At 41.4% G+C, this 27670-nt stretch overlaps 2 protein-coding genes across 3 annotated transcripts; both read left to right on the top strand.

Moving 5' to 3' along the window:
* Window positions 1–107: 107 nt before the first annotated feature.
* Window positions 108–16241, top strand: LOC137093783 (uncharacterized). Of its 2 annotated transcripts, none has more exons than XM_067458643.1 (11): window positions 108–234; window positions 2471–2533; window positions 4518–4725; window positions 8568–8648; window positions 9280–9366; window positions 9594–9677; window positions 12673–12759; window positions 12987–13070; window positions 14024–14110; window positions 14338–14430; window positions 15254–16241. In XM_067458643.1, the coding sequence occupies exons 1-11, from the start codon at window positions 145–147 to the stop codon at window positions 15487–15489; spliced, it is 1200 nt and encodes a 399-aa protein (XP_067314744.1). In that variant the 5' UTR covers window positions 108–144; the 3' UTR covers window positions 15490–16241. The 2 variants fall into 2 exon arrangements, with proteins under 2 accessions (XP_067314744.1, XP_067314743.1); XM_067458642.1 differs by having other exon boundaries at window positions 4518–6528.
* A 1359-nt stretch (window positions 16242–17600) lies between these two features.
* mtrf1 (mitochondrial translational release factor 1) lies at window positions 17601–27449 on the top strand. The gene is made up of 9 exons (XM_067458668.1): window positions 17601–18140; window positions 20742–20830; window positions 20905–20986; window positions 21678–21785; window positions 23518–23690; window positions 24059–24176; window positions 25444–25580; window positions 25861–25959; window positions 27292–27449. The coding sequence occupies exons 1-9, from the start codon at window positions 17837–17839 to the stop codon at window positions 27376–27378; spliced, it is 1197 nt and encodes a 398-aa protein (XP_067314769.1). The 5' UTR covers window positions 17601–17836; the 3' UTR covers window positions 27379–27449.
* Window positions 27450–27670: the final 221 nt, after the last annotated feature.

The raw sequence follows: 27670 nt of genomic DNA, 5'->3' as shown, positions 1-27670 counted from the left end.
CAATTTAATATTGTTTTAAGCTGCCTTAAATTAATCCATAAAAAAACACAACTTTGAGCTGCACCTTCAGCGCCCAAAAGTACCGCTCTTAATTGATGGCCCCGCCCCTTGCCCTCCGCTTGCACTCTGCTGCGCGCGCTAACGATGAGTGACACTCACAACCTGGACAGGTTCAAGAGGAGACTCAAACTGCTACGAGCTCATCACAATAAATGCGAAAACTTCACACTACAGGTAAGATTTTATGATATTTAAGATCTCTAGCATTTTTTGGGGTGAACTTTCATGGTTGGGTTGGGTGGGTAATTATATAAATGCTCACAAAGCAGTGCAGCTGTGAGTTTATGATCTGTGATCTGTATTCTGAACTGTGATGATCAGAGAGGGGGAGGGGGAGTGCAGTGTGAGTTTATGATCTGTATTCTGAACTGTGATGATCAGAGAGGGGGAGGGGGAGTGCAGTGTGAGTTTATGATCTGTATTCTGAACTGTGATGATCAGAGAGGGGGAGGGGGAGTGCAGTGTGAGTTTATGATCTGTATTCTGAACTGTGATGATCAGAGAGGGGGAGGGGGAGTGCAGTGTGAGTTTATGATCTGTATTCTGAACTGTGATGATCAGAGAGGGGGAGGGGGAGTGCAGTGTGAGTTTATGATCTGTATTCTGAACTGTGATGATCAGAGAGGGGGGGGAGTGCAGTGTGAGTTTATGATCTGTATTCTGAACTGTGATGATCAGAGAGGGGGAGGGGGAGTGCAGTGTGAGTTTATGATCTGTATTCTGAACTGTGATGATCAGAGAGGGGGAGGGGGAGTGCAGTGTGAGTTTATGATCTGTATTCTGAACTGTGATGATCAGAGAGGGGGAGGGGGAGTGCAGTGTGAGTTTATGATCTGTATTCTGAACTGTGATGATCAGAGAGGGGGAGGGGGAGTGCAGTGTGAGTTTATGATCTGTATTCTGAACTGTGATGATCAGAGAGGGGGAGGGGGAGTGCAGTGTGAGTTTATGATCTGTATTCTGAACTGTGATGATCAGAGAGGGGGAGGGGGAGTGCAGTGTGAGTTTATGATCTGTATTCTGAACTGTGATGTCAGGGAGGGGGAGGGGGAGTGCAGTGTGAGTTTATGATCTGTATTCTGAACTGTGATGATCAGAGAGGGGGAGGGGGAGTGCAGTGTGAGTTTATGATCTGTATTCTGAACTGTGATGATCAGAGAGGGGGAGGGGGAGTGCAGTGTGAGTTTATGATCTGTATTCTGAACTGTGATGATCAGAGAGGGGGAGGGGGAGTGCAGTGTGAGTTTATGATCTGTATTCTGAACTGTGATGATCAGAGAGGGGGAGGGGGAGTGCAGTGTGAGTTTATGATCTGTATTCTGAACTGTGATGATCAGAGAGGGGGAGGGGGAGTGCAGTGTGAGTTTATGATCTGTATTCTGAACTGTGATGATCAGAGAGGGGGGAGGGGGAGTGCAGTGTGAGTTTATGATCTGTATTCTGAACTGTGATGATCAGAGAGGGGGAGGGGGAGTGCAGTGTGAGTTTATGATCTGTATTCTGAACTGTGATGATCAGAGAGGGGGAGGGGGAGTGCAGTGTGAGTTTATGATCTGTATTCTGAACTGTGATGATCAGAGAGGGGGAGGGGGAGTGCAGTGTGAGTTTATGATCTGTATTCTGAACTGTGATGATCAGAGAGGGGGAGGGGGAGTGCAGTGTGAGTTTATGATCTGTATTCTGAACTGTGATGATCAGAGAGGGGGAGGGGGAGTGCAGTGTGAGTTTATGATCTGTATTCTGAACTGTGATGATCAGAGAGGGGGAGGGGGAGTGCAGTGTGAGTTTATGATCTGTATTCTGAACTGTGATGATCAGAGAGGGGGAGGGGGAGTGCAGTGTGAGTTTATGATCTGTATTCTGAACTGTGATGATCAGAGAGGGGGAGGGGGAGTGCAGTGTGAGTTTATGATCTGTATTCTGAACTGTGATGATCAGAGAGGGGGAGGGGGAGTGCAGTGTGAGTTTATGATCTGTATTCTGAACTGTGATGATCAGAGAGGGGGAGGGGGAGTTGCAGTGTGAGTTTATGATCTGTATTCTGAACTGTGATGATCAGAGAGGGGGAGGGGGAGTGCAGTGTGAGTTTATGATCTGTATTCTGAACTGTGATGATCAGAGAGGGGGAGGGGGAGTGCAGTGTGAGTTTATGATCTGTATTCTGAACTGTGATGATCAGAGAGGGGGAGGGGGAGTTGCAGTGTGAGTTTATGATCTGTATTCTGACATTTAGAATTTTTTTTTGAAATGCAAAGTATTGAAGAAAAAAACCCTCTAAAATTGTCTTTTTTTGCAACGCTATAACTGTCCCATTGGGTGTTTAAAAGTTCGACACACACTTGCAGTCTTGTTTTTGAACTTCAAATACTATATTATAATAATTCATATTGATTATACTTTTTGTTAACAGATTGTGACACCGCTCCAAAAAGAGGTTTTTGTACCAAGTCTGAGACGTACTAAAAGTGACATGGTAAGTTTTCGAGGGATTGTCCCTTGACTATCCTGAAAATATTATTACTTTAAGATCATACATGTGCATTGCATCTGCGCTTCTCAGTTTACTCGTTTTTGGCAAGCTTTGAAGTTTTTACATCTTTTGCACCTAATAAGCGAAAGTTAAATGTTCACTGAGCGTTTTCAACGCGATCAAGTGTTTAGATGTCCTCTCGATCAGATTAGAAAAATAATCCAATCTGATAGAAATTTTATTTGGATCTAGCAATTAAGGTATTTACAAAAAAGCTTTGCAGTCCGATCAAGCCATTAATCGAATTCCTAATGGTAGGGATACACCTATATGAACACTTTGGCTGATACAATATTTCTTTATATTTGAAAGCTGATAACCGATATATGGGCCGATAAATCTAAACATATTTTTTTATAAACTTTGAGAGCCTGAGATGCCATCATTCATCTAGATAGAGAAACACTAACAGTTGATTTTCTGAAAGAAAATAAAAAAAAATATTGATGTAAATATAATCTCTAATATTATCTCAGTAAATTATATTCTCAAGCAATATTCTCATCAGTGTTCATTCAGCTATGATGCATTTAAATCTAGGATATTTTGTGTAAGAGCCCAAACAGTATCCTAGTGAAATAATGCATATCTATATTTTCATATGATTTGGCAGTTAATTTGAATAAACATCAAAAATCCCAAAGGTATGCATCATACCCGACATCTAGATGAACACCTAACAGTAAGTTTTATGAACGCAAGTCATTCTTTTAAAATGCTATTGCAGTTAGAAACGTGCATACCAATGTTGAATGTAACTTTAGAGATGGTCCCTAAATTTGCCATCGAAGTCGAGCCAACTTTTTGCCTGTATTATCAGATGCGCTGTGGTTCTGCTGTGTGTGTTTTAAAATACCATATATACCCGAAATAAGAACACTTTAGGGCTGTTACCAATCAAATTAAATAATTTACACTAAAAAATTACAACTGCATTAAATAATGTTATGAGATTTGTATTTTTGGATAAATAAGAAATGTTGGAAAGTATGTTTAAACATGAAACTAAACCTCCAGTAGTTGGCAGCAGGTGAGTCTTAATGAGTGAGTCATTCGTTCAAACGGCTGGTTCATTCAAGAATGAGGCAGTCGTTTACCAACAGGTCATTGAATCTTTGATTCACCGATTCATTCAAACACCGAATCATTCAGTAACGCACACTGTTGCTGTAAGACGCATTATGGTTCTGCTGTTTGGAACTTTGTTGCTTAGAATCTTTGTTTTTAACTATTTTCGCTGCTGAAATAGAACAAAAACACTCAATATTGCATCTAAAATGTAAGTTACTTAATGTTCATTTGTTTATGGAACTGACTGTTATATGAAATCAGTGTCATCTTCAGTCGTGATGATATTCAGGAGAAAACACTTTTGGTTGAGTGATGTCGTTTAATTGTATCATATGTTATAAATATAAAAACATTTTGAATGTTTAGTGCAGTTTCTCTGTGTGAACAGTGCTCATGTGTTATCGTCAGTTTAATATGTGACTTTGTCTGTATTGTGAATATAAGACCCCCCCCCCCCCCCCCCCCCCCCCCCATTTTTCAGCCTATTTTTAGGACACAAAACCTTGTCTTATATTCGGGTATATGCTGTATTTTCATTGCTGAAATAGAACAAAAACAGTCAACCACTGTATGCTGAATGAATCTCATTGTACACATCTCTGCTTTTGAGTGCAGATTTCAGTGAGTGAACGCGCGCTCTGAACAAAACCCCAGCTAATCTAAACGTCTCTAATTATTAGACATCGCATTCATAAACTCAATAGAAACGTATGTGATTGGTTATAAAGTTTGATTGGTCATAATTACAATTGACCTCAATTAGTATCAGTAATTCAGAATTCCATCTTCAAAATGATGGTAAAGTGTCTCTATAAAGTTAAAGTATCTCATGATGATTCGTGCTTTTAACTTGCAGTCAGAAGATATTCATGAGGAGACAGGAGAAAGTGATTCTGTGGAATCTGAAGTATCCAGTTGTGCTGGACTAGATCCAGATTATAATCCAGATTGCAATGGTGGATCATCATGCAGTGAGGATTTAAGCCCAGTGAAAGGCGGAACATATAGACTGTCCGGTGAAGAAGAAGAATTTGAAGGTTCTTCAAGTGACGATCAGATAAGAGGCAAGTGCACGGTTAATAAAAAAAAGAACTCAATGACTTATGTGAAAAGACACAATCAACAGAAGACAAATGAAACAAATAAAGGCAAATCAACTGTGACTCTAAAAACCTGTACAAAAAGGGAAGACCGTAAACGAGCGTGGGACAAAAAACATTATTGCCTCTATTGTAGCCAGGCACATTCTAAGATATCAAGACATTTAGAAAGAAAGCATGCTGAAATTAAAGATGTGGCATATGCCTTTAGCTTTCCTTTGAGATCAAAAGAAAGAAAGACACTTTTGGAACAGCTGCGCAATAAAGGCGACTTCAAACATAACACAGAAGTTCTGGAGAAAGGTAGAGGAGAAATAGTGACGTGGAAGCAGCCCTCTGATCAAGTGTCTGTAAAGGAGTATTTGCCTTGCCCATACTGTTATGGTATGTTCCGGAAAAAGGACTTATGGAGACATCAGTCGTCCTGCAAAACAAAAAAATCATGCGTGAAAGATAAACAAAAAAATACACGAGGGAGAGTTCAAAGTTGTGCTGCATGCCTGCTACCCATAGCAGCTTCCTCAGATGGATGTCAGAACATAATAAACAACATGCGGCAGGATGATGTGTCTTTTCACGTCAGAAAGGATTCTCTCATATGTAAGTATGGCGAATCACTATATGCAAAACATGGTCGCGTGAAGTCGAGGCACCAGTATATAGCTCAAAGAATGCGGGAGCTTGGTCGGTTCATGTTGGTGGCAAAGGATATGGACAAGACTGTCAATGTTCTTGAAGATCTGTGTGCCCCATCAAAATTTCAGCTCGTGGTCAATGCAGCTAAACGTCTGACACAGTTTAGTCCAGGGAAAAATGAATACAGAAAGCCTTCAACAGCGGTCAAAATTGGATTCTGTCTTAAAGGGGCTGTGGAGGTCATGATTGGACAGGCTCTTATGAATGATGATGATCTGGCAGAGAAGAAAGCAAAGAAATTCTTTGAACTTTTGGAGAAAAACTGGAGGAACAGTGTTTCTATCATTGCTCACCAAACCATGCAAGAAAAAAGATGGAATAAAGAAGATGACATCCCCCTCACCAAAAATGTGATTGCTCTGAGAAACCATCTCAGGATGGTAGAAGATGACGCAAGGGCGGAACTGAAGCAACAAATGAGTTTAAGAGCATATAAGACATTAAATGAGACGGTTCTGGCACAAGTCATTATTTTCAACAAACGGCGGGAAGGGGAAGCATCACGCCTGACTCTTGAGATCTACACGAAAGCAAGTACAAGTGCCATTAATGAAGACATCTATGAAACCTTGTCACCGTTAGAAAAGGAGCTGAGCAAGATACTAACCCGCATAGAAATCAGGGGGAAAAGAGGAAAGAAGGTTCCGGTTTTCTTGACGGACAGAATGAAAGAGTCAATCGATTTGTTGGTTAAAAGGAGAGAAGAAGCTGGTGTACCTGCTGAAAATCCCTATCTCTTTGCAAGACCTGGCGTGATGACAAACATCCGTGGATGTGACTGTCTGCGAAAATATGCAAATGAAAGTAAAGCAGAAAACCCAGAACTCCTAAGGTCAACTAAATTAAGAAAACAGGTTGCCACACTCTGCCAACTCTTGGACCTTAGCGAACAAGAGCTGGAGCAAGTTGCAAGGTTCATGGGTCATGACATTAGAGTTCACCGTGACTTTTATAGACAGACGGACAAAACCTTTCAAATTGCCAAGATAAGTAAGCTTCTGTTCGCAATGGAGCAAGGCACTGAGACCTTAAGAGGGAAGAACCTGAACACGCTTCATCCTTCCGTATGTGGTATGTATGCACTGTTTTATCACCAATGCAATTGTATTGTGTATTCTTACATCTTTATATTTTAAGTACATTTTTAAAGGGGGGGTGAAACACTCAGTTTCAGTCAATCTCATGTCAATATGTCCATTCCTGACATTTCCTCACTACTAAATATTCCACGCTCAACTGTTAGTGGGATTATAACAAAGTGGAAGCCATTGGGAACAACAGCAACTCAGCCACGAAGTGTTAAATCCCAGAGCGGGGTCAGCGCATGCTGAGGGTCACAGTGCGCAGAAGTCTCCAACTTTCTGCAGAGTCAACAGCTCCAGACCTCCAGACTCCTGTGGCCTTCAGATGAGCTCAAGAACAGCGGAGAGAGCTTCATGGAATGGGTTTCCATGGCCAAGCAGCTCATCCAAGCCTTACATCACCAAGAGCAATGCAAAGCGTGGGATGCAGTGGAGTAAAGCAGCCGCCACTGGACTCTAGAGCAGTGAGACGTGTTCTCTGAGCGACCAATCACGCTTCAGTCTGACAATCCCATGGACGAGTCTGGGTTTGGCGGTCGCCAGGAGAACGGGACTTGCCTGACGGCATTGTACCAAGTGTAAAGTTTGGTGGAGGGGGGATTATGGGCTGGGGTTGTTTTTCAGGGATTGGCTCCTTAGTTCCAGTTAAAGGAACTCGTAATGCTTCAGCATACCAAGACATTTTGGACAATTTCATGCTCCTGACTTTGTGGGAACAGTTTGTGGACGGCCCCTTCCTGTCCCAGCATGACTGCGCTCCAGTGCACAAAGCGTCGGTCCATAAAGACATGGATGAGGAGTTTGGTGTGGAGGAACTTGACTGGCCTGCACAGAGTCCTGAGCTCAACCCGATAGAACAGCTTTGGGATGAATTAGAGCGGAGACTGAGAGCCAGGCCTTCTCGTCCAACATCAGTGCCTGACCTCACAAATGAGCTTCTAGAAGAATGGGCAAAAATCCCCATAAACACACTCCTAAACCTTGAGGAAAGCCTTCCCAGAAGAGCTGGAGCTGTTAGAGAGGGTGGGCCGACTCCATATTAAAGGACAACTCCGGTGAGAAATGCCCCTAGGGGTAATTAACAGATGGTTAGCGAGTAGATCGTTCTCTGGGATGCGTTTTCATGAAATCGAATGTAAAGAGTTTTATCTCTAAACACAGATTAGCTTATAATGCTTGTCTATGGGGCACAGGGTAGTGAAATTAAACCGCTAGTTAATACCACTAACAAGGCTCAAAAATGTAATTAAATTTCACAAACTTAATTCCTATCGAGCAGCTCACTTAGCACAGCGTTCGTGGCTCGATTGGTCGAGACTGTTTTCTAAGATGGCTGTCGTCTGTAAACGCATAATGGACTGTGTTTATAAAGTGTCTTCTTATTAAACTGTTTGTACTCTTACAAAGTTCTCAATGCTTCGGTCTGCATGTAGGGACCCTCATCATGCTGCCGTGTTAGTGTGAGGCTATGTTGAGCCTTGTTAGTGGTATTAACTAGCGATTTAATTTCACTTAGCCTGTGCCCCATAGACTAGCGTTATAAGCTAATCTGTGTTTAGAGATAAAACTCTTTACATTCGATTTCATGAAAACGCATCCCAGAGAACGATCTACTCGCTAACCATCTGATAATTACCCCTAGGGTCATTTCTCACCGGAGTTGTCCTTTTAAACCCTACGGATTAATAATGGGATGGCATTAAAGCTCATGTGCATTGAAAGGCAGGCGTCACAAAACTCTTGGCAATACAGTATAAATGCAGTACTTGTTTATAAAATTCCAAGAATTAATAAACAAAATAGTGAAATTTTTCTGTAATGCTTTATAATGCTAACTGGAATAGGATTTGTTTAAAATGTTTTTGACTGGTAAAGGAACACTTGTAATTTCTGCTATTGAAAATAGTGTAAAAGCAACAACTGACAACAGTAGATCAAATTTAGTATGTATAGCTCTATTAATCAAAAGTATGTACTTATGACTTTTGGACAATCAATCACTAATATTCTTTTTTTTATCTTTTATAGGTGAAAGTTCCATATCAACTTCTGTTTTAAAGAGACAATCAAAAAAAGGACAAGGGAAGAGAGGAAGAGAGTTCAATGAGGGTAAGATTTAAACATTTGTGTTGTTTGTGTTGAAATCATCTCCCAGTAAAATGTTCAATACAGAACCACCACTATGACCTACTATGTAAATAGTGTTTTTTCATGAAATTAACTTTTAGCAAAGCAACCTAAAGATTGTTTTTCATACTTCCTCCCACCTTTTCTTTATCTTATTTTAGTAGATTTGAGTTTGGTACACATACACCATACAAAAGCAGTGCAACAGATGTATTTTAAACCAAGGGTTAAGTGGTAGCTTATTTGGAGCCCATATCCCTATTTAGAGCTTTTAAAAATCAACATTAAAACAGCCAAAATAATTGATAAAAACAGAAGGTTTAAAACTACAGCACAGATAAAACTGAAGGTGTGCATACATTTGTCCACAAGGCTAAGTGTGCATGTAATGTACATGAAATTACTCTATGAATACAATTTGTAAACGGTTTTGACAAGTGAATCTTAACAGTCCATCAAAATATGTTGAGTGTTCACATATTTTTGGTTGCTTAATCTGTTGTATGGGCTTGGATTGTCAAAGAAAATAATAACACTTCTTCCAGACACCGTCATTGTTCGGTACAGTCTCTCTTACACTGCAGAAGATGAGAAATCACTTTTTGTTTTTTAGGCGGATGTTCCGACCTCATTTCCCCTCAAAAATCACCTGCTCAATGCAGTGAAGACGAGGATGAGGATGGAGGTTCGGATGTAGTTGGTGAGTTAAATACTGTTCTTCATCACGCCACAATTATTTATAGAACACACCTGCCTTTAGTTATAGGAGCCTAATGAAGGATATGTTACAGCAAAGCTCATAAAGGCCTTAACAGTTAAAGACTGTTAGTCAGATTTCATCATCAGCTTCAGTTCACATGGATGTTGAAGATCCAACAATACCTGAGATTCACTAAAGTAGCAGGAACTAATGTTTGTCTTTTGCAGATCTCAGTCATAGAGCAAGTCACGCCATGAAGCCCTCACCCAAGAGAATGAAGAAAAGAGGAAAACAGACAAGCAAAGCAAAGGGTATGTTATTTTGAAGTATTAGCTTCTTGGATGGATAGAATGTCATTACAAACAATGGCTAGTTGCTGATCCTAAATTATTTAAAGGTCCCGTTTTTCATGTGTTTTTGAAGCTTTGATTAGGTTTCCAGTGTGCAATATAACATGAGTTCATGCTTCGCGTGTAAAAACACAGTATTTTTCCCACCGTTGCCTTATCTGTACAGCGCTGTTTCCTCTGTCCTACAAACGGCCTGATGATTTCCTTGTTCTATGAAGTCCCTCCTTCAGAAACACGTAACGAGTTCTGATTGGGCCAGCGCTTCCCGTGTTGTGATTGGATGGAAAGGTCCCGCCTCTTACCATAACGGGGAGATGCTAGCGCTGAATGCGCGCTCTTCTCCACGTGAGAGCAACGAGGCCACGCCCCCTATTTTGCATGTTCTTGTGGGCGGAGGGTTCGTCAACAAATGGTTCTAGTGCCGTCATCACAGCAGGAAGTGCAGCGGTGTAGTCTAAACCGGCCGCTCGCTGTCGGCTTTGAAAGGGAACTTCTGTTAAATAAAATATCTCGCTTGGCATTGAACTTTTTGAGCTTTATAATTGTACAGGTATTATTTATGATCTAACAGCAACATTACACACTAACTAAAGTTTGAAAGATGGAATCGCGAAGAATGGGACCTTTAAGGGTTAGTTCACCCAAAACTGAAAATTGTCATCATTAGCCCCGTTTCCACCGCAGGAACTTTGGGTGGTACTTCGTGTGTTTAGACCGCAGGAACCAGGGTCTAAATGAAGTTCCGGGTAAATATTTCCCCCTCCAAACGGCCCTGCTCGCGAGGTAGTACTATTTCAAAGTTCAGGAACTTTCGAGGGCGGGACTTGGGCGCTGAACATGCTGATTGGTTGAGCTCACGCAGCATTTTATTTCAACCGGCATTTTTAAAAGTCTTTTGCGAGGTTCGGTCTGCGTTCAGTAAATATCAGTCTTGCTCTCTGTCTGATGGAGCGCGGTCGTCTCAGCCATCTCACGTTCAATGTCCGTAATAGCTGATAATAATATACATTGTCATTTTAAATCTAGCTTTACGAGCTTTCTGAATATGCTGCATGCTGCTGAATCTGCATATTAGTGCTCTTTTCTGTCGTTGTTAATTACCTCTTTAGTAAACCGATACATAACCAGCAAAAGCAGCACAGCTTGAATCTCTTCCATACTCGTTATTAATTTTTTTTCACCATGTAAACGACCTGACCGATTACTATAAGTGTGTGTCCTTACATGAGGTGACGGCGCGCGCCGCGCTCATGTTGACAAGAGAGGAAAGTACATTTTTCTGAGGGGTAAACTTTTTATTTCTTAAGTTATGAAGATAATGTTGGAGTAATGACACGGCGTATATTGCCCCAGGCAGTTTTTACTTTAACTGCGCCTGACAGAACATTTTTTTTCTGAGATGATTATTACACTTTACAACAAATAGCTATAAATAATACTGTATTAGTCCTGGTGGCCGTTAAGAGTTGCTCTGGCTACAGTAAACACACTCCAGCTGCTGGAGAAAACAGCGGAGACATTTCTGATGCGGCAGACAAACTGCATGTGACAAAATGATTGCGATTGAAAGTAGGGCTGTTTCGAATGCCATTTTTTGAGCTTCGAAGCTTAGGTGGCAATCAATATCGAATATTCGAAGCTTCGGTGGGTGGGGCTAAATATATAATAATAGTGTCGGTTTGCATTTGTATCATCTTTCACGACTTCACGTTTCACTCTTCGGCATCGTAAATGTGTTGCGGCAGAGCCAGTGGAGTGCAGTGTTGCATTTGGTGCAATATGATCAGGTGGCACACATTCTTTATATATTAATAAACATTTAATAATCTTTTAAATAGAACAGTTTCCGGTACGCATTACACGGGCAGGTTTATGCTCCGAAAACGGACAGTGCACAAGTGATACAAAACACAAAGTCTGTTGAGAGCAAGAACTTTAATAAGGTATTAATAACGAACCTTTCTTTAAAACAAATGAATCCCAAAACAGAAATTAAATTAGTAACACACAGTGATTTCAATGAACTGTAATAAATAAAGAACACGGTAGCATGCTTATAAACAGTTGAATAAGAATAAATGAATTGTTTTTAAAATGACACAAAATGTAATATCTATTACAATTAGTTTTATTCTATATAAGGGATTTATTTTGTCTTATTCTGACTTTTTGTTAATTTAAATCTTTAAAATGCGCAATGCTTTTATTGAAAGCATGTTGCGGTGTTTTTTTAAATTTATTATTATTATTTCAAGCGTGAGTGAGAATGAGTCCGCGACGGAAGACACGTGTTGAAAAAAAACAAAAACGAATATTCGAATCTCAAAACTGAAAATCGAATGCCACCTCACCGAACGAATATTCGATTATTCTAGTACAGCCCTAATTGAAAGTCATCACATGTAAACACCAGATCGGTTTAGATAACGTCTCATGTAAACAGTCCACTAAATCTTTCAATCGGTACACTTAAAAATGATTACTGTCCGTCACTGGCTTGGAGGAGCAGTCGCGCGCAGTCCTACATCACCGGACTAATTTGCCTAATCTTCTCGGAACTTTATCGCGGTCGAAACGCAGACAGCTGCAGGTCTGGGGGGGAGAAAAGTTCCTGTAAAAAAGTTCCTGGTACAAATTGTTCCGGGTAATTTTGGTGGAAACGGGGCTATTTACTCACCCTCATGTCTCTCCAAATCCTTAAGACCTTTATTCATGTTCTTGATGAAATCTGAGAGCTTGATTTCCATCCATAGACAGTTACACAACTTCATTTTCTAGGCTCAGAAAAGTAGTAAAGTCTTCCAGGCTTAAAATGACTTGAGGGCGAGTAATTAAGGACAGAATTTCATTTTTGGGTGACCTAACCCTTTAATTGCTTGTTAGACATGAATGATGTATTTTAAAATAAACAGCATCTTACACTGCAGAAGATGAGGAATCACTTTTTGTTTTTCAGGCGGATGTTCCGACCTCATTTCCCCTCAAAAATCACCTGCTCAATGCAGTGAAGACGAGGATGAGGATGGAGGTTCGGATGTAGTTGGTGAGTTAAATACTGTTCTTCATCACGCCACAATTATTTATAGAACACACCTGCCTTTAGTTATAGGAGCCTAATGAAGGATATGTTACAGCAAAGCTCATAAAGGCCTTAACAGTTAAAGACTGTTAGTCAGATTTCATCATCAGCTTCAGTTCACATGGATGTTGAAGATCCAACAATACCTGAGATTCACTAAAGTAGCAGGAACTAATGTTTGTCTTTTGCAGATCTCAGTCATAGAGCAAGTCACGCCATGAAGCCCTCACCCAAGAGAATGAAGAAAAGAGGAAAACAGACAAGCAAAGCAAAGGGTATGTTATTTTGAAGTATTAGCTTCTTGGATGGATAGAATGTCATTACAAACAATGGCTAGTTGCTGATCCTAAATTATTTAAGGGTTAGTTCACCCAAAACTGAAAATTGTAATCATTTACTCACCCTCATGTCTCTCCAAATCCTTAAGACCTTTTTTCATGTTCTTGATGAAATCTGAGAGCTTGATTTCATCCATAGACAGTTACACAACTTCATTTTCTAGGCCCAGAAAAGTAGTAAAGTCTTCCGGTTTTAAAATGACTTGAGGGCGAGTAACGCCTGTTTCACACCGCAAGCGTGAGCAGCACCGTGACTGCAGCTGCAGACCGAGAGCCTTTACCTGTCTGAGTATTAAATACTAAACGAAAGTTTGTTATATTTTCTGGCTAGTTTACTTTATTTTTTATAATCATAACCATACTTTCACCCAACCTGAATAATCAAAACAAGTTTAAATTGCTAAAATCTTCCACAGATATTTTTTATTCTTCGTTTTCTTCTCTGGCATACTCCAGTTATTGTTCAAATACACTACATGTGCTTCCTGTGTGCATTTTAGGCACTTTTTGTGTGAAATCATATTTATTTTGTTCTTTAAAAGTGTGCTTTCACTTTAATTGAGCGTCAGGAGCGTCAGCAGCGCAGCAAAAATAGGCTCGCCGCCGAAACCCCCGCTTCACTGCTGCTCACGCGCCGCTCCTGCTTGACGCTCACGAGCTGCTCCTGCTCCCGGTGTGAATGCACTCATTGATTAACATGGGCGCCGGAAAAAATACGCGCTGCTCACGCGCCGCTCACGCTTGCGGTGTGAAGCGGCCGTAATTAAGGACAGAATTTCATTTTTGGGTGACCTAACCCTTTAATTGCTTGTTAGACATGAATGATGTATTTTAAAATAAACAGCATCTTACACTGCAGAAGATGAGGAATCACTTTTTGTTTTTTTTAGGCGGATGTTCCGACCTCATTTCCCCTCAAAAATCACCTGCTCAATGCAGTGAAGACGAGGATGAGGATGGAGGTTCGGATGTAGTTGGTGAGTTAAATACTGTTCTTCATCACGCCACAATTATTTATAGAACACACCTGCCTTTAGTTATAGGAGCCTAATGAAGGATATGTTACAGCAAAGCTCATAAAGGCCTTAACAGTTAAAGACTGTTAGTCAGATTTCATCATCAGCTTCAGTTCACATGGATGTTGAAGATCCAACAATACCTGAGATTCACTAAAGTAGCAGGAACTAATGTTTGTCTTTTGCAGATCTCAGTCATAGAGCAAGTCACGCCATGAAGCCCTCACCCAAGAGAATGAAGAAAAGAGGAGAAAAAGTGGCTAAGAGAGGAAAACTGAAGGGTAAGTTTAATAAATCTTGAGTAGTGAGTAGCACCAGGGTTTTTCCTATTGTAAGTTGTCAGTTGTATTTGTATAGAGCTTTTCATAAACACTGTTTAAAAGCAGTTTTACAGAGCTTATGTGTTACTAAAATAGAATAATTTTAAGACATTTAAAAATGTAACTATTTAAAGACTTAAGATGGATTGCATTTATGATTTAAAGTCTTAGTTCCCTGTAAGCAGGCCACAGCTGCAGGATTTTGATTAGGTCAAGTCAAGTCTCCTTCATTTATTCAGCGCTTTCACAATACAGATAGTTTCAAATGCTTTACAGTGATAACAGGAGATTAATGGAAGAGAGATTGTTTTGTTCTATACTCATGAAAAAGTTATTTTCCAGCTAAAGTAAGTTTATGATTGATTCAGTTCCGTTGTAAATAATCCTTAGTTATTCATTAGGTTGAGAAAGAGGGGAAAACCTGCTGTCCTCACTCATCAATAGGGCCTCAACCAACAGGTATTTTTATAATTGATGAATCTAATGATTACTAGAACAGTTATTTGACTATACAGTAAGTGAGTGTAACAATACACATCTCATGATTTGGTACAGTAATACAAAACTGAACTCAAGGTTCACAATGTGGATCATGAGTCTTTAAAAACGGAGACGGTTAAAAACGGTTTAAAAAAAATCTCTTTAAGGATGAAATTACTTTTTGACAAAATCATATAGCCCTACATTTGGGAACTTTCTGTGGGCAAGCAAAAGCAGTTAAAGAAACCCACATTTTGGTCTGTTTTTAAACTTACATAATCTGCATTGTCTTTGTCATTTGTAGAGACTACCAGGATAATCCTGAAGAGAGCCTGGAGTGAGGAAGAGAGAGCAGCGGTACACAAACATCTGGGAAGGTTTATAGCGGAGCGCAGGGTTCCTGGAAAACTGGAGTGCGCAAAGTGCCTAGAAGAGGAAAGGGCCCTAAAAGCAAGATCTTGGAAAGACGTTAAAAACTTTGTCTATAATGCCATTGTAACTTTAAAAAGGAAGGCTGCTTCCCGGAACATTATGTTTTAGATGCTTAATGGGTTAGGTTACCCTTTAACATCCTGCTTTCCAGTTGTTCTGTTAATATTCATGTTAACACAATTTTTCTTTAACTTTAGTGTTAAGATGTCTGTTAGCAAATTAAATGTAGAACTGGTCAATGGACATGACTTTTGGATGGTTATGTATATTGCTAACCTTTGGTTAATCTAATTAGATAAATAAAATGAACAATTGACCATAAACGTTTACGTAGACTTTTGGACCTCAATCTGAAACACCTTTCTTTCTCTAGCGCTTTATACAATATTTTTTTTTTCAAAGAAGCTTTAGAATGATAACAGGAAAATAATGATCAATGATGTAAATAGAATTTAATGCAGCAGTAAAGAAGCTTAAGAATCATTATTCAGCTGAAGTTAGTTCAGTTAAATAATGAGATGTCCACATTAAAACATACAATTGTAAAGAATAAATGCAAACTAAAAAAATAAGGTAGTTGAAATCATGCAGTCAAAAATGAACTCATTAGCACCCCCATGAAAATGTCCTCACTCTGCTGGTAAAATGCTCGTTTTTTCCCTTTGTTTTTCTAAGAAGCTGAGGTAAAAACTTGAGTCATGGACACACCTAGTGTTGGAAAATAGTATACATGTATCTGTAATTGTAACAGAAAAGGTGGTCCTCGCTTTGCAGGTTAAATTACTTGGTCCTCACCTTGATAGATGTACAGGAATGTGTGTGTGTGTGTGTGTGTGTGTGTGTGTGTGTGTGTGTGTGTGTGTGTGTGTGTGTGTGTGTGTGTGTGTGATGGGTAGGTTTAGGGGTAGGGGCAGTGTAGGGGGATAGGATGTACAGTTTGTACAGTATGAAATCCATTACGCCTATGGAAAGTCCCCATTAAACATGAAAACACGACGTGTGTCTGTGTGTGTGTGTGATGGGTAGGTTTAGGGGTAGGGGCAGTGTAGGGGGATAGGATGTACAGTTTGTACAGTATGAAATCCATTACGCCTATGGAAAGTCCCCATTAAACATGAAAACACGACGTGTGTCTGTGTGTGTGTGTGATGGGTAGGTTTAGGGGTAGGGGCAGTGTAGGGGGATAGGATGTACAGTTTGTACAGTATGAAATCCATTACGCCTATGGAAAGTCCCCATTAAACATGAAAACACGACGTGTGTCTGTGTGTGTGTGTGTGTGTGTGTGTGTGTGTGTGTTATCTGTAATATAAATATCTGTTTTCTTCAGTGTTTTTGTAAGTTCAGGACAATGATTGTCAGATACATTTTATAATTTTAATTAAATATTATTTTCTGCAAAATAAAAGTTAAAAAATAAAACAACAAATAATGTCAAAATGTTTTATTTCTATTAATAGCTGCTATTTTACAGCTATCTTTAATCATTTTGTACTGTTTTCAGGACTATCCGAAGTTAAACCTCATGCAGATATATTTATATATATTATATTATATATGTGGCCTATATATATAATCGATTGTTATGCATCTATTTCAGAAGATGGACTGGACTATATATGACTGGAAATATTACAAATACTGTGAAATCAGGGACTGTGAATGGGTAATGAAGTAGATAATTCCATACACAATAACATACTTTTTGTCTGTATATTTATTTTTTAATGGAGCTTGATTCCGGCAGGGAACAACAGAGTAAAAAAAGTTGCAGTTACCTTTGCTATTCTTTAGGCTATTCCCAGAAATAAGCTTCCATAATTTAACTAACACTACAAGAGCGATGCATGTTCTGACGTCTAACTGCCTTTTTTGGATTCATATATTACACTTACTCGTGTAGACTACACATCCCATGAGCCAACGCGCTGGTGACGTTTCCTGTCAAACAGCACCACGTGATGTTTCTGGGTTTCTCCTCCAGGGGTCGCTCGCTGAACTCTCATTTGTTTTATCAGAAACATTTATATGACAGTCAAAATCGAATTAATTGGAATTGAAAAACAAATGTAAATCATCCCCTGCCATCTATATTAAATGAATCGGGCTGAGCCGGTGATCTTAAACGACTGTGATTAGTCCATTCCGAGCAGCGCTGAGAAAAGTAACGGCTTACATTGTCTTTGACCAATCAGAGACAGCGCCGGCTGCAAAGCCACGCCCACTACCCGCCTCGGTTCCGTGTTGTTTCTGTGGCCATGTGTGCTCCTGTGCTTCACTGACCTTTAGTTAGATAGGGATGACCAGTAAATAGACAGTGACAAAATAAACCTTTTTTAGCCCTCTGGAGTGATTTATCAACGGATTGCATTCCACATTAGTATGTTTTGCTGTAATGGTTATAGCTTTAATGCTAGAGAAGCCTGGGTGATTGAAGCACTTTAATGTAGCGGTGATGTCGGCAGCTCTGATCCGGATCCTGAGGCGCGTTTCGCCTCCTCTTCAGACTTTGAGAAGCTGCAGATCGAGCAGCCACAAACCTAAGGATTTCCTGATGAGCGACGCGGTCCAGAGACGCATTAAACGCGTGATCGAGGAGCACACGAGCATTACTGATCGATTAGAGAGCGATCAGCTGACCGAGTCTGAACGGAAAACGTTAAACCAGAAACTAGTCGAAGCGTCCAAGGTGATCAACGCGTTTGAGAGAACTCAACTAGCGCTCAGAGAGAGGGCAGAGATACACACTCTCATCCACAGTGAGTGACCCTAACTGAACCCGATCAATGACCCTAACTGTAGATAACTGACCCTAACTGAACCCGATCAATGACCCTAACTGTAGATAACTGACCCTAACTGAACCCGATCAATGACCCTAAGTGTAGATAACTGACCCTACCTGTCGATAACTGACCCTAACTGAACCCGATCAATGACCCTAACTGTAGAACTGAACCCGATCAATGACCCTAACTGTAGATAACTGACCCCGATAACTGACCATACCTGTCAATAACTGACCCTAACTGAACCCGATAACTGACCCTAACTGTCGATAACTGACTAACTGCCGATAATTGACCCTAACTGTCGATAACTGACCCTAACTGAACCCTATAACTGACTCTGTCGATAACTGACACTACCTGCCGATAACTGACCCTAACTGAACCCGATAACTGACTCTAACTGTCGATAACTGACACTACCTGCCGATAACTGACCCTAACTGTCGATAACTGACCCTAACTGAACCCGATAACTGACCCTAACTGTCGATAACTGACACTAACTGTCGATAACTGACCCTAACTGAACCCTATAACTGACTCTAACTGTCGATAACTGACACTACCTGCCGATAACTGACCCTAACTGACCCCGATAACTGACCCTAACTGAACCCTATAACTGACTCTAACTGTCGATAACTGACACTACCTGCCGATAACTGACCCTAACTGTCGATAACTGACACTAACTGTCGATAACTGACCCTAACTGACCCCGATAACTGACCCTAACTGAACCCTATAACTGACTCTAACTGCCGATAACTGACACTACCTGCCGATAACTGACCCTAACTGTTGATAACTGACCCTAACTGAAACCGATAACTGACCCTAACTGTCGATAACTGACTAACTGCCGATAACTGACCCTAACTGAAACCGATAACTGACCCTAACTGTCGATAACTGACTAACTGCCGATAACTGACCCTAACTGTCGATAACTGACACTAACTGACCCCGATAACTGACTCTGTCCATAACTGACACTACCTGCCGATAACTGACCCTAACTGTCGATAACTGACCCTAACTGACCCCGATAACTGACCCTAACTGAACCCTATAACTGACTCTAACTGCCGATAACTGACACTACCTGCCGATAACTGACCCTAACTGTTGATAACTGACCCTAACTGAAACCGATAACTGACCCTAACTGTCGATAACTGACTAACTGCCGATAACTGACCCTAACTGAAACCGATAACTGACCCTAACTGTCGATAACTGACTAACTGCCGATAACTGACCCTAACTGTCGATAACTGACCCTAACTGACCCCGATAACTGACTCTGTCCATAACTGACACTACCTGCCGATAACTGACCCTAACTGTCGATAACTGACCCTAACTGTCGATAACTGACCCTACCTGTCGATAACTGACCCTAACTGTCGATAACTGACCCTACCTGTCGATAACTGACCCTACCTGTCGATAACTGACCCTAACTGTCGATAACTGACCCTAACTGTCGATAACTGACCCTAACTGTCGATAACTGACCCTACCTGTCGATAACTGACACTACCTGCCGATAACTGACCCTAACTGTCGATAACTGACCCTAACTGTCGATAACTGACCCTACCTGTCGATAACTGACCCTAACTGTCGATAACTGACCCTAACTGTCGATAACTGACCCTACCTGTCGATAACTGACCCTACCTGTCGATAACTGACCCTAACTGTCGATAACTGACCCTAACTGTCGATAACTGACCCTACCTGTCGATAACTGACCCTAACTGTCGATAACTGACCCTAACTGTCGATAACTGACCCTAACTGTCGATAACTGACCCTAACTGCCGATAACTGACCCTAACTGTCGATAACTGACCCTAACTGTCGATAACTGACCCTAACTGCCGATAACTGACCCTAACTGTCGATAACTGACCCTAACTGTCGATAACTGACCCTAACTGCCGATAACTGACCCTAACTGTCGATAACTGACCCTAACTGTCGATAACTGACCCTAACTGTCGATAACTGACCCTAACTGTCGATAACTGACCCTAACTGCCGATAACTGACCCTAACTGTAGATAACTGTCTCTACCTGCCGATAACTGACCCTAACTGCCGATAACTGACCCTAACTGTAGATAACTGACCCTAACTGTAGATAACTGACTCTACCTGCCGATAACTGACCCTAACTGTAGATAACTGACCCTAACTGTCGATAACTGACCCTAACTGTCGATAACTGACTCTAACTGTCGATAACTGACCCTAACTGCCGATAACTGACCCTAACTGTAGATAACTGACCCTAACTGTAGATAACTGACTCTACCTGCCGATAACTGACCCTAACTGTCGATAACTGACCCTACCTGTCGATAACTGACCCTACCTGTCGATAACTGACTCTAACTGTCGATAACTGACCCTAACTGTCGATAACTGACCCTAACTGTCGATAACTGACCCTAACTGTCGATAACTGACCCTACCTGTCGATAACTGACCCTAACTGTTGATAACTGACCCTAACTGTAGATAACTGACCCTAACTCATGTGTTCCTCGTGTTCAGACAGCAGCTCTGAAGAGCATCAGATGCTTTCGCTCCTGCGAGAGGAGCATGAGGAGCTGAGCAGAAGAATAGAGCAGCTCAACAGGAAGGTTTGGTCTGTTCCTTCGCTCATCCGTCAGGATCTGTTGTCTAGAGAAAGTCAAATGTTGGTTTCATATTTCAGCTGATGGAGGCTCTGGTTCCTGCAGACGATCTGGACAGCAGAAGCGTTGTGCTGGAGGTGGCGGCAGGACGGACCACCGGAGGTCTGTGTGTGTGTGTGTCTGTGTGTGAGAGTGTGTGTGTGTGTGTTCCTTGTTTGGCAATACTTGTGAGGGCACAAATGTCCTCACTTATATAGCAAAATATGAAAACAACTCACTAGTTTGACATTTGACTGGTCCTCACTAGTTAAAAAGGCGTATAAATTGGTCAAAACTAGTTTTTATTTAGATCTATTGTTCTGCACATGTTTCTGGGATGGGTAGGTTCTGTGTGTGTGTGTGTGTGTGTGTGTGTGTGTGTGTGTGTGTGTGTGTAATGGGTAGGTTTAGGGATAGGGGTTGGGTTAGGGGATAGTAAATATCATTAACCTGATATAAAATCAATGGAAGTCTTTTTCTTGTATTGGTCCCAGGTTGTGGAATTCTCTGCCTTTTCCTATCAGGAATGCTCCATCTTTTGATTGTTTAAAGAGTTTACTTAAAACGTATATTTTTAGTGAAGCTTTTAAGTAATAATTTTACCATAATTACCAATTTTTTGTATCACTGTGATTGTTCATTATGGAGTAGTGTTTATGGAGTAGTGTTTATGTATTGTTGTAGCGCTTTGAGTGTAAGAAAGGCGCAATACAAATAAAATTTATTATTATTATTTATTATGTAATGTCCTCACTAATATAGTGAAACAAACGTGTGTGTGTGTGTGTGTGTGTGTGTGTGTGTGTTGATGTAGGAGACATCTGTCAGCAGTTCACACGAGAGATCTTCGACATGTACCACGGCTTCGCCTGCTATAAACACTGGGACTTTGAGCTCTGCAATTACACTCCGGCAGATTACGGTACGCCTCACTCAGGGGTCCTCAGACCAGACAAAACCATTAGATTAAAGTAAATAAGTGCTTCAATAAACTACATTATAGTAAATGATTTTTTTTTAAAAGGAGTTAGTTATTAATATTGATTAAATTAAAATACATAAAGAAATAAAATTTAATTGAAAAAATATTAGTTATTAATTTATTTGTAAAAATGTAAGTAAATAAACAAACATGTTTTGATTAATATAAATACATTTATTTATTATTGTTTATCTGTTAATAATCTATGAAATAGATTATTTTATTTATATTAATTAAAAAAAATATCTATCACATATATTAAAATAATTAAATAAAATGTTTGATTAATGTCAATTTAATTTAAATTAAAGATTAAATAAATACATTTAACAGTACGTTGCATAAATACACTCACCTAAAGGATTATTAGGAACAGCTGTTCAATTTCTCATTAATGCGATTATCTAATCAGCCAATCACATGGCAGTTCTTCAGTGCATTTAGGGGTGTGGTCCTGGTCAAGACAATCTCCTGAACTCCAAACTGAATGTCAGAATGGGAAAGAAAGGGGATTTAAGCCGTTTTGAGTGTGGCATGGTTGTTGGTGCCAGACGGGCCGGTCTGAGTATTTCACAATCTGCTCAGTTACTGGGATTTACACACACAACCATTTCTAGGGTTTACAAAGAATGGTGTGAAAAGGGAAGAGCATCCAGTCTGCAGCAGTCCTGTGGGAGAAAATGCCTTGTTGATGCTCGAGGTCAGAGGAGAATGGGCCGACTGATTCAAGCTGATAGAAGAGCAACTTTGACTGAAATAACCACTCGTTACAACCGAGGTATGCAGCAAAGCATTTGTGAAGCCACAACACACACAACCTTGAGGCGGATGGGCTACACCCGCAGAAGACCCCACCGGGTACCACTCATCTCCACTACAAATAGGAAAAGAGGCGACAATCTGCACAAGCTCACCGATAGTGGACAGTTGAAGACTGGAGAAATGTTGCCTGGTCTGATGAGTCTCGATTTCTGTTGAGACATTCAGATGGTAGAGTCAGAATTTGGCGTAAACAGAATGAGAACATGGATCCATCATGCCTTGTTCCCACTGTGCAGGCTGGTGGTGGTGGTGTAATGGTGTGGGGGATGTTTTCTTGGCACACTTTAGGCCCCTTAGTGCCAATTGGGCATCGTTTAAATGCCACGGCCTACCTGAGCATTGTTTCTGACCATGTCCATCCCTTTATGACCACCATGTCCCCATCCTCTGATGGCTACTTCCAGCAGGATAATGCACCATGTCACAAAGCTCCAATCATTTCAGATTGGTTTCTTGAACATGCCAATGAGTTGACTGAACTAAAATGGCCGCCACAGTCCCCAGATCTCAACCCAATAGAGCATCTTTGGGATGTGGTGGAACGGGAGCTTCGTGCCCTGGATGTGCATCCCACAAATCTCCATCAACTGCAAGATGCTCTCCTATCAATATGGGCCGACATTTCTAAAGAATGCTTTCAGCAGCTTGTTGATCAATGCCACGGAGAATTAAGGCAGTTCTGAAGGAGAAAGAGGGTCAGACACAGCATTAGTGTGTGCTCCTAATAATCCTTTAGGTGAGTGTATTATAACCATTACACCTATGAAATGTCCTCACATTTCACAAAAACAAAAGTGTGCGTGTGTGTGTGTGTGTGTGTGTGTATGTGTGTGTGTATGTGTGACGTCAGGAGGGCTCCACCACGCCGCCGTCAGGATCTCGGGTGACTCTGTGTTCCGCTGGCTGAAGTTCGAGGGCGGGACGCATCGAGTGCAGAGGATTCCTGAAGTCGGTCTGTCGTCGCGCATGCAGCGCATTCATACCGGAACCATGGCGGTCATTGTGCTGCCGCAGCCACGTGATGTCAGTGATCGCTCACACACACACACACACACACACACACACACACACACACACTGCCCCTAAACCTACCCATCACACACACACACACTGCCCCTAAACCTACCCATCACACACACACACACACACACACACACACACACACACACACACACACACACACACACACACACACTGCCCCTAAACCTACCCATCACACACACACACACACACACTGCCCCTAAACCTACCCATCACACACACACACACACACACTGCCTCTAAAACCTACCCATCACACACACACACACACACACACACACACACACACACACACACACACACACACACACTCTCATTGTGATGCTAATATAATATTAATAACTCTGCAGGTCGATGTTCACATCGCACCTAAAGATCTGCGGATCGACACGTTCAGGTCGCGCGGAGCCGGCGGGCAGAGCGTCAACACCACCGACAGCGCCGTCCGCGCGGTTCACCTGCCCACAGGTGCGTCCACTCACAAACACACACACACACACACACACACACCACACACATACACACACACACATACACACACACACACACACACACACATACACACACACACACACACACACACACACACACACATACACACACACACACACACACACACAAAAATACTGTGGAAGTCAATAGCTCCAGCTAACTGTTTGGTTAACAATGAAACAATGATACAAATAATGAAAAGAAAGACACAGGCACACACACCTTTACAAGAATACGTACAATTACGTAACACACACCCACAGGTCCATCCACTCTCACACACACACACAGGTGCTCCCACACACACCTGAGATAATGAATGAAACTGAACTGATCTGAACAAAGACACTGTCAACTTCTGTAGAGCTGCTTTACCGCAGAATCTCAATTATCGGAGTCGGCCCACCCTCTCTAGCAGCTCCAGCTCTTCTGGGAAGGCTTTCCTCAAGGTTTAGGAGTGTGTTTATGGGGATTTTTGCCCATTCTTCTAGAAGCTCATTTGTGAGGTCAGGCACTGATGTCGGACGAGAAGGTCTTTTCCATGTCTTTATGGAGCGACGCTTTGTGCACTGGAGCGCAGTCATGCTGGGACAGGAAGGGGCCGTCCACAAACTGATCCCACAAAGTCGGGAGCGTGAAATTGTCCAAAATGTCTTGGTGAAGCGTTAAGAGTTCCTTTCACTGGAACTAAGGGGCCAACCCCTGAAAAACAACCCCACCCCATAATCCCCCCTCCACCAAACTTTACACTTGGCACACTGCAGTCAGGCGAGTCCCGTTCTCCTGGCGACGGCCAAACCCAGACTCGTCCATGTGATTGTCCGGCTGAAGCGTGATTGGTCGCTCAGAGAGCACGTCTCACTGCTCTAGAGTCCAGTGGCGGCTGCTTTACTCCACTGCATCCCACGCTTTGCATTGCTCTTGGTGATGTAAGGCTTGGATGAGCTGCTCGGCCATGGAAACCCATTTCCATGAAGCTCTCTCCGCTGTTCTTGAGCTCATCTGAAGGCCACAGAAGTCTGGAGGTCTGGAGCTGTTGACTCCGCAGAAAGTTGGTGACTTCTGCGCACTGTGACCCTCAGCATGTGCTGACCCCGCTCTTGGATTTTACGTGGTGATTGAACACCTAAATTCAGTGATTTGGAGAGGTGTCCCAATACTTTTGGCAGTGTAGTGTATCTGATGAGGTTTGCGTTATTGATCCTGTTTATCTCTCTTTCTCAGTTTGGTGTTTTGTGTTTAGGCACCGTTGCTGAATGCCAGCAGTTTCGCTCTCAGCTGAAGAACCGCGATACGGCGCTGCGTGTCCTCCGCGCGCGGCTTTACCAGAGCATCACGGGACAGCAGAGAGAGCAGACACACAGCGCACGCAGACAACAGGCCAGTACAGCAAACACACACACATCTAATAAAGTGTGGCGACTAGATTATTTTATGACTTCATTGGCAGACATTTGCTCTTGTTTTAAGCACAAACTCACATAATATTGTAATATCTTCAGTAGGTTAATATATCTTGATTTGAGAATGTTTAGATGTTTGTGCCGGAAAACATCAGTTGTTTGTGGTGCAGGTTTGACTAATATTTATAATGACTTGATAACATCAATGCATTATTACAATGTGTGTGTGTGTGTGTGTGTGTGTGTGTGTGTCTCAGGTGGGCACTCGATGTCAGTCAGAGAGGATACGCACTTATAACTTCAGTCAAGATCGAGTGATGGACCACAGGATTGGTCATGTGACGCGTGACATCAAGGTAACGTTCTGAATGAGCCATATCAGACTATATGAGCCATAAAAGCCTGATACAATAAAAACGTTTTATTTCATATAAAGGTAATACTGATCTGCCCACATTGACACTATATGATAAATTGAAATATAGAGCTAAAATAAGCTGATAACATCACTGTTTCCTCCAGAACGACTGTACAGCCAAATCTAATTCTGCTGCAGTATTGTCCTGTTTAACACTGAAGCTGCTCTGACACAATCGGCGCTGGAGAAGAGCGATAGAAATAAAGATGACTAGACAACTAAGGAAAATCCCAAATTCAGTATCAAAGAAAATTGGAATATTGCTTAAGACAAATACAAAGAAAGTTGGCCAACTGCTCTGATTGCTTTGATCTGCTGATCTGCTTTGTTGGCTCTGGCAGATCGTCTCTTCTATAGATTAAAGGTCAGGTGAGTTTGCTGGCTAATTAAGAACAGAGACACCATGGTCCTTAAACCAGGCACTGGCTGCTGTGGCACTGCGTGCATTTAAAAGTTAATGGCCAAACGTGTCATTACACAAGTGCTCACTGCTGCTCAGGTGAGATATAATGTGGACAACACTGAACAAATATCTTTAGTCAGGTTAAATACTGATGATTGATCACTCAAACCCCTTTATCTAAACCGCTTTACTTAACCGTCGGACTCGCACATCCGCCATGTTTGTAGTTTTTAACACTTTTTTTAATCTGCGTTTGTAGTTCTAATCGATTCCTCGTCCGACTCGCAGTGGGTTGTGGGTAATGTGAGCCGTTAGAGTGTGTGTCGATCCGCACTTCGGATTCTGACCGGAAATAATAAACCATCAGGGTATCTTTGGAATACTCTTTTCAGCACACTGCAATTCGGGACATACTAATTCTTATTTCGAACACTCTTTAGTGTGGATAGTGTGTGTATTGGGCCGCAGGGCTGGACTGAGAGCCCATTTAAAGGCCTGCAGGTGTTTTGGGTTCATTAGCTGATTAGTGTGTGGCTCCAGGCGTCGTCTGTCCGTCTTCTGAGATGCTGAATTTGGGATTTTCCTTAGTTGTCAGTTATAAACATCAAAATTAAAAGAAATATAAATATGAAATATATCAGTCTGTGTGTAATGAATGAATATACAAGTTTCACTTTTTGAATGGAATTACTGAAATAAACTTTTGATGCTATTCTAATTATATGACCAGCAGCTGTGTATATATTTCATATGTCTGATGAAGTGGCTTAACAGCAAAACTGTCTAAATGTCACTTATGAAGGTCATATATTGGAGTCTCAGATATGTTGTGTGTGTGTGTGTGTGTGTGTGTGTGTGTGTTGTCAGGCGTTCCTGCGGGGCGGTGAGGATCTGGAGGATCTGATTAAACTCCTTCAGGAACAACACGACCTGCTCCGACTGAACATCAGCTGATCCGCAGACGCTCTTCATCCCAGAAATGTGCACATATCCCGGTCATTAAATTATATTCTATAGATGTATAAGCGGCTTCATGTCTTAACTCATTAAAAAAACACTGAAGGTCAAAGATTCAATATTAATATTCCCAGATCACTGCAGGTAATGTGACATCCGCCTTATTGATAGTGTTGGGTAAATTACTCTAAAAAAGAAATGAATTACTAGTTACTAATTACATCTTCAATAAGTTTTTAATTACTGATTACTAATTACTTTCTAAATCCTCTATCAGCCTCGAGTTAAG

The sequence above is a fragment of the Pseudorasbora parva genome, chromosome 12 (assembly GCF_024679245.1).
Source record: "Pseudorasbora parva isolate DD20220531a chromosome 12, ASM2467924v1, whole genome shotgun sequence".
In the NCBI taxonomy this organism is placed as follows: domain Eukaryota; kingdom Metazoa; phylum Chordata; class Actinopteri; order Cypriniformes; family Gobionidae; genus Pseudorasbora; species Pseudorasbora parva.
Note: the sequence above shows the minus strand (reverse complement) of the source record. Positions and strands in the feature narration are given on the sequence as shown.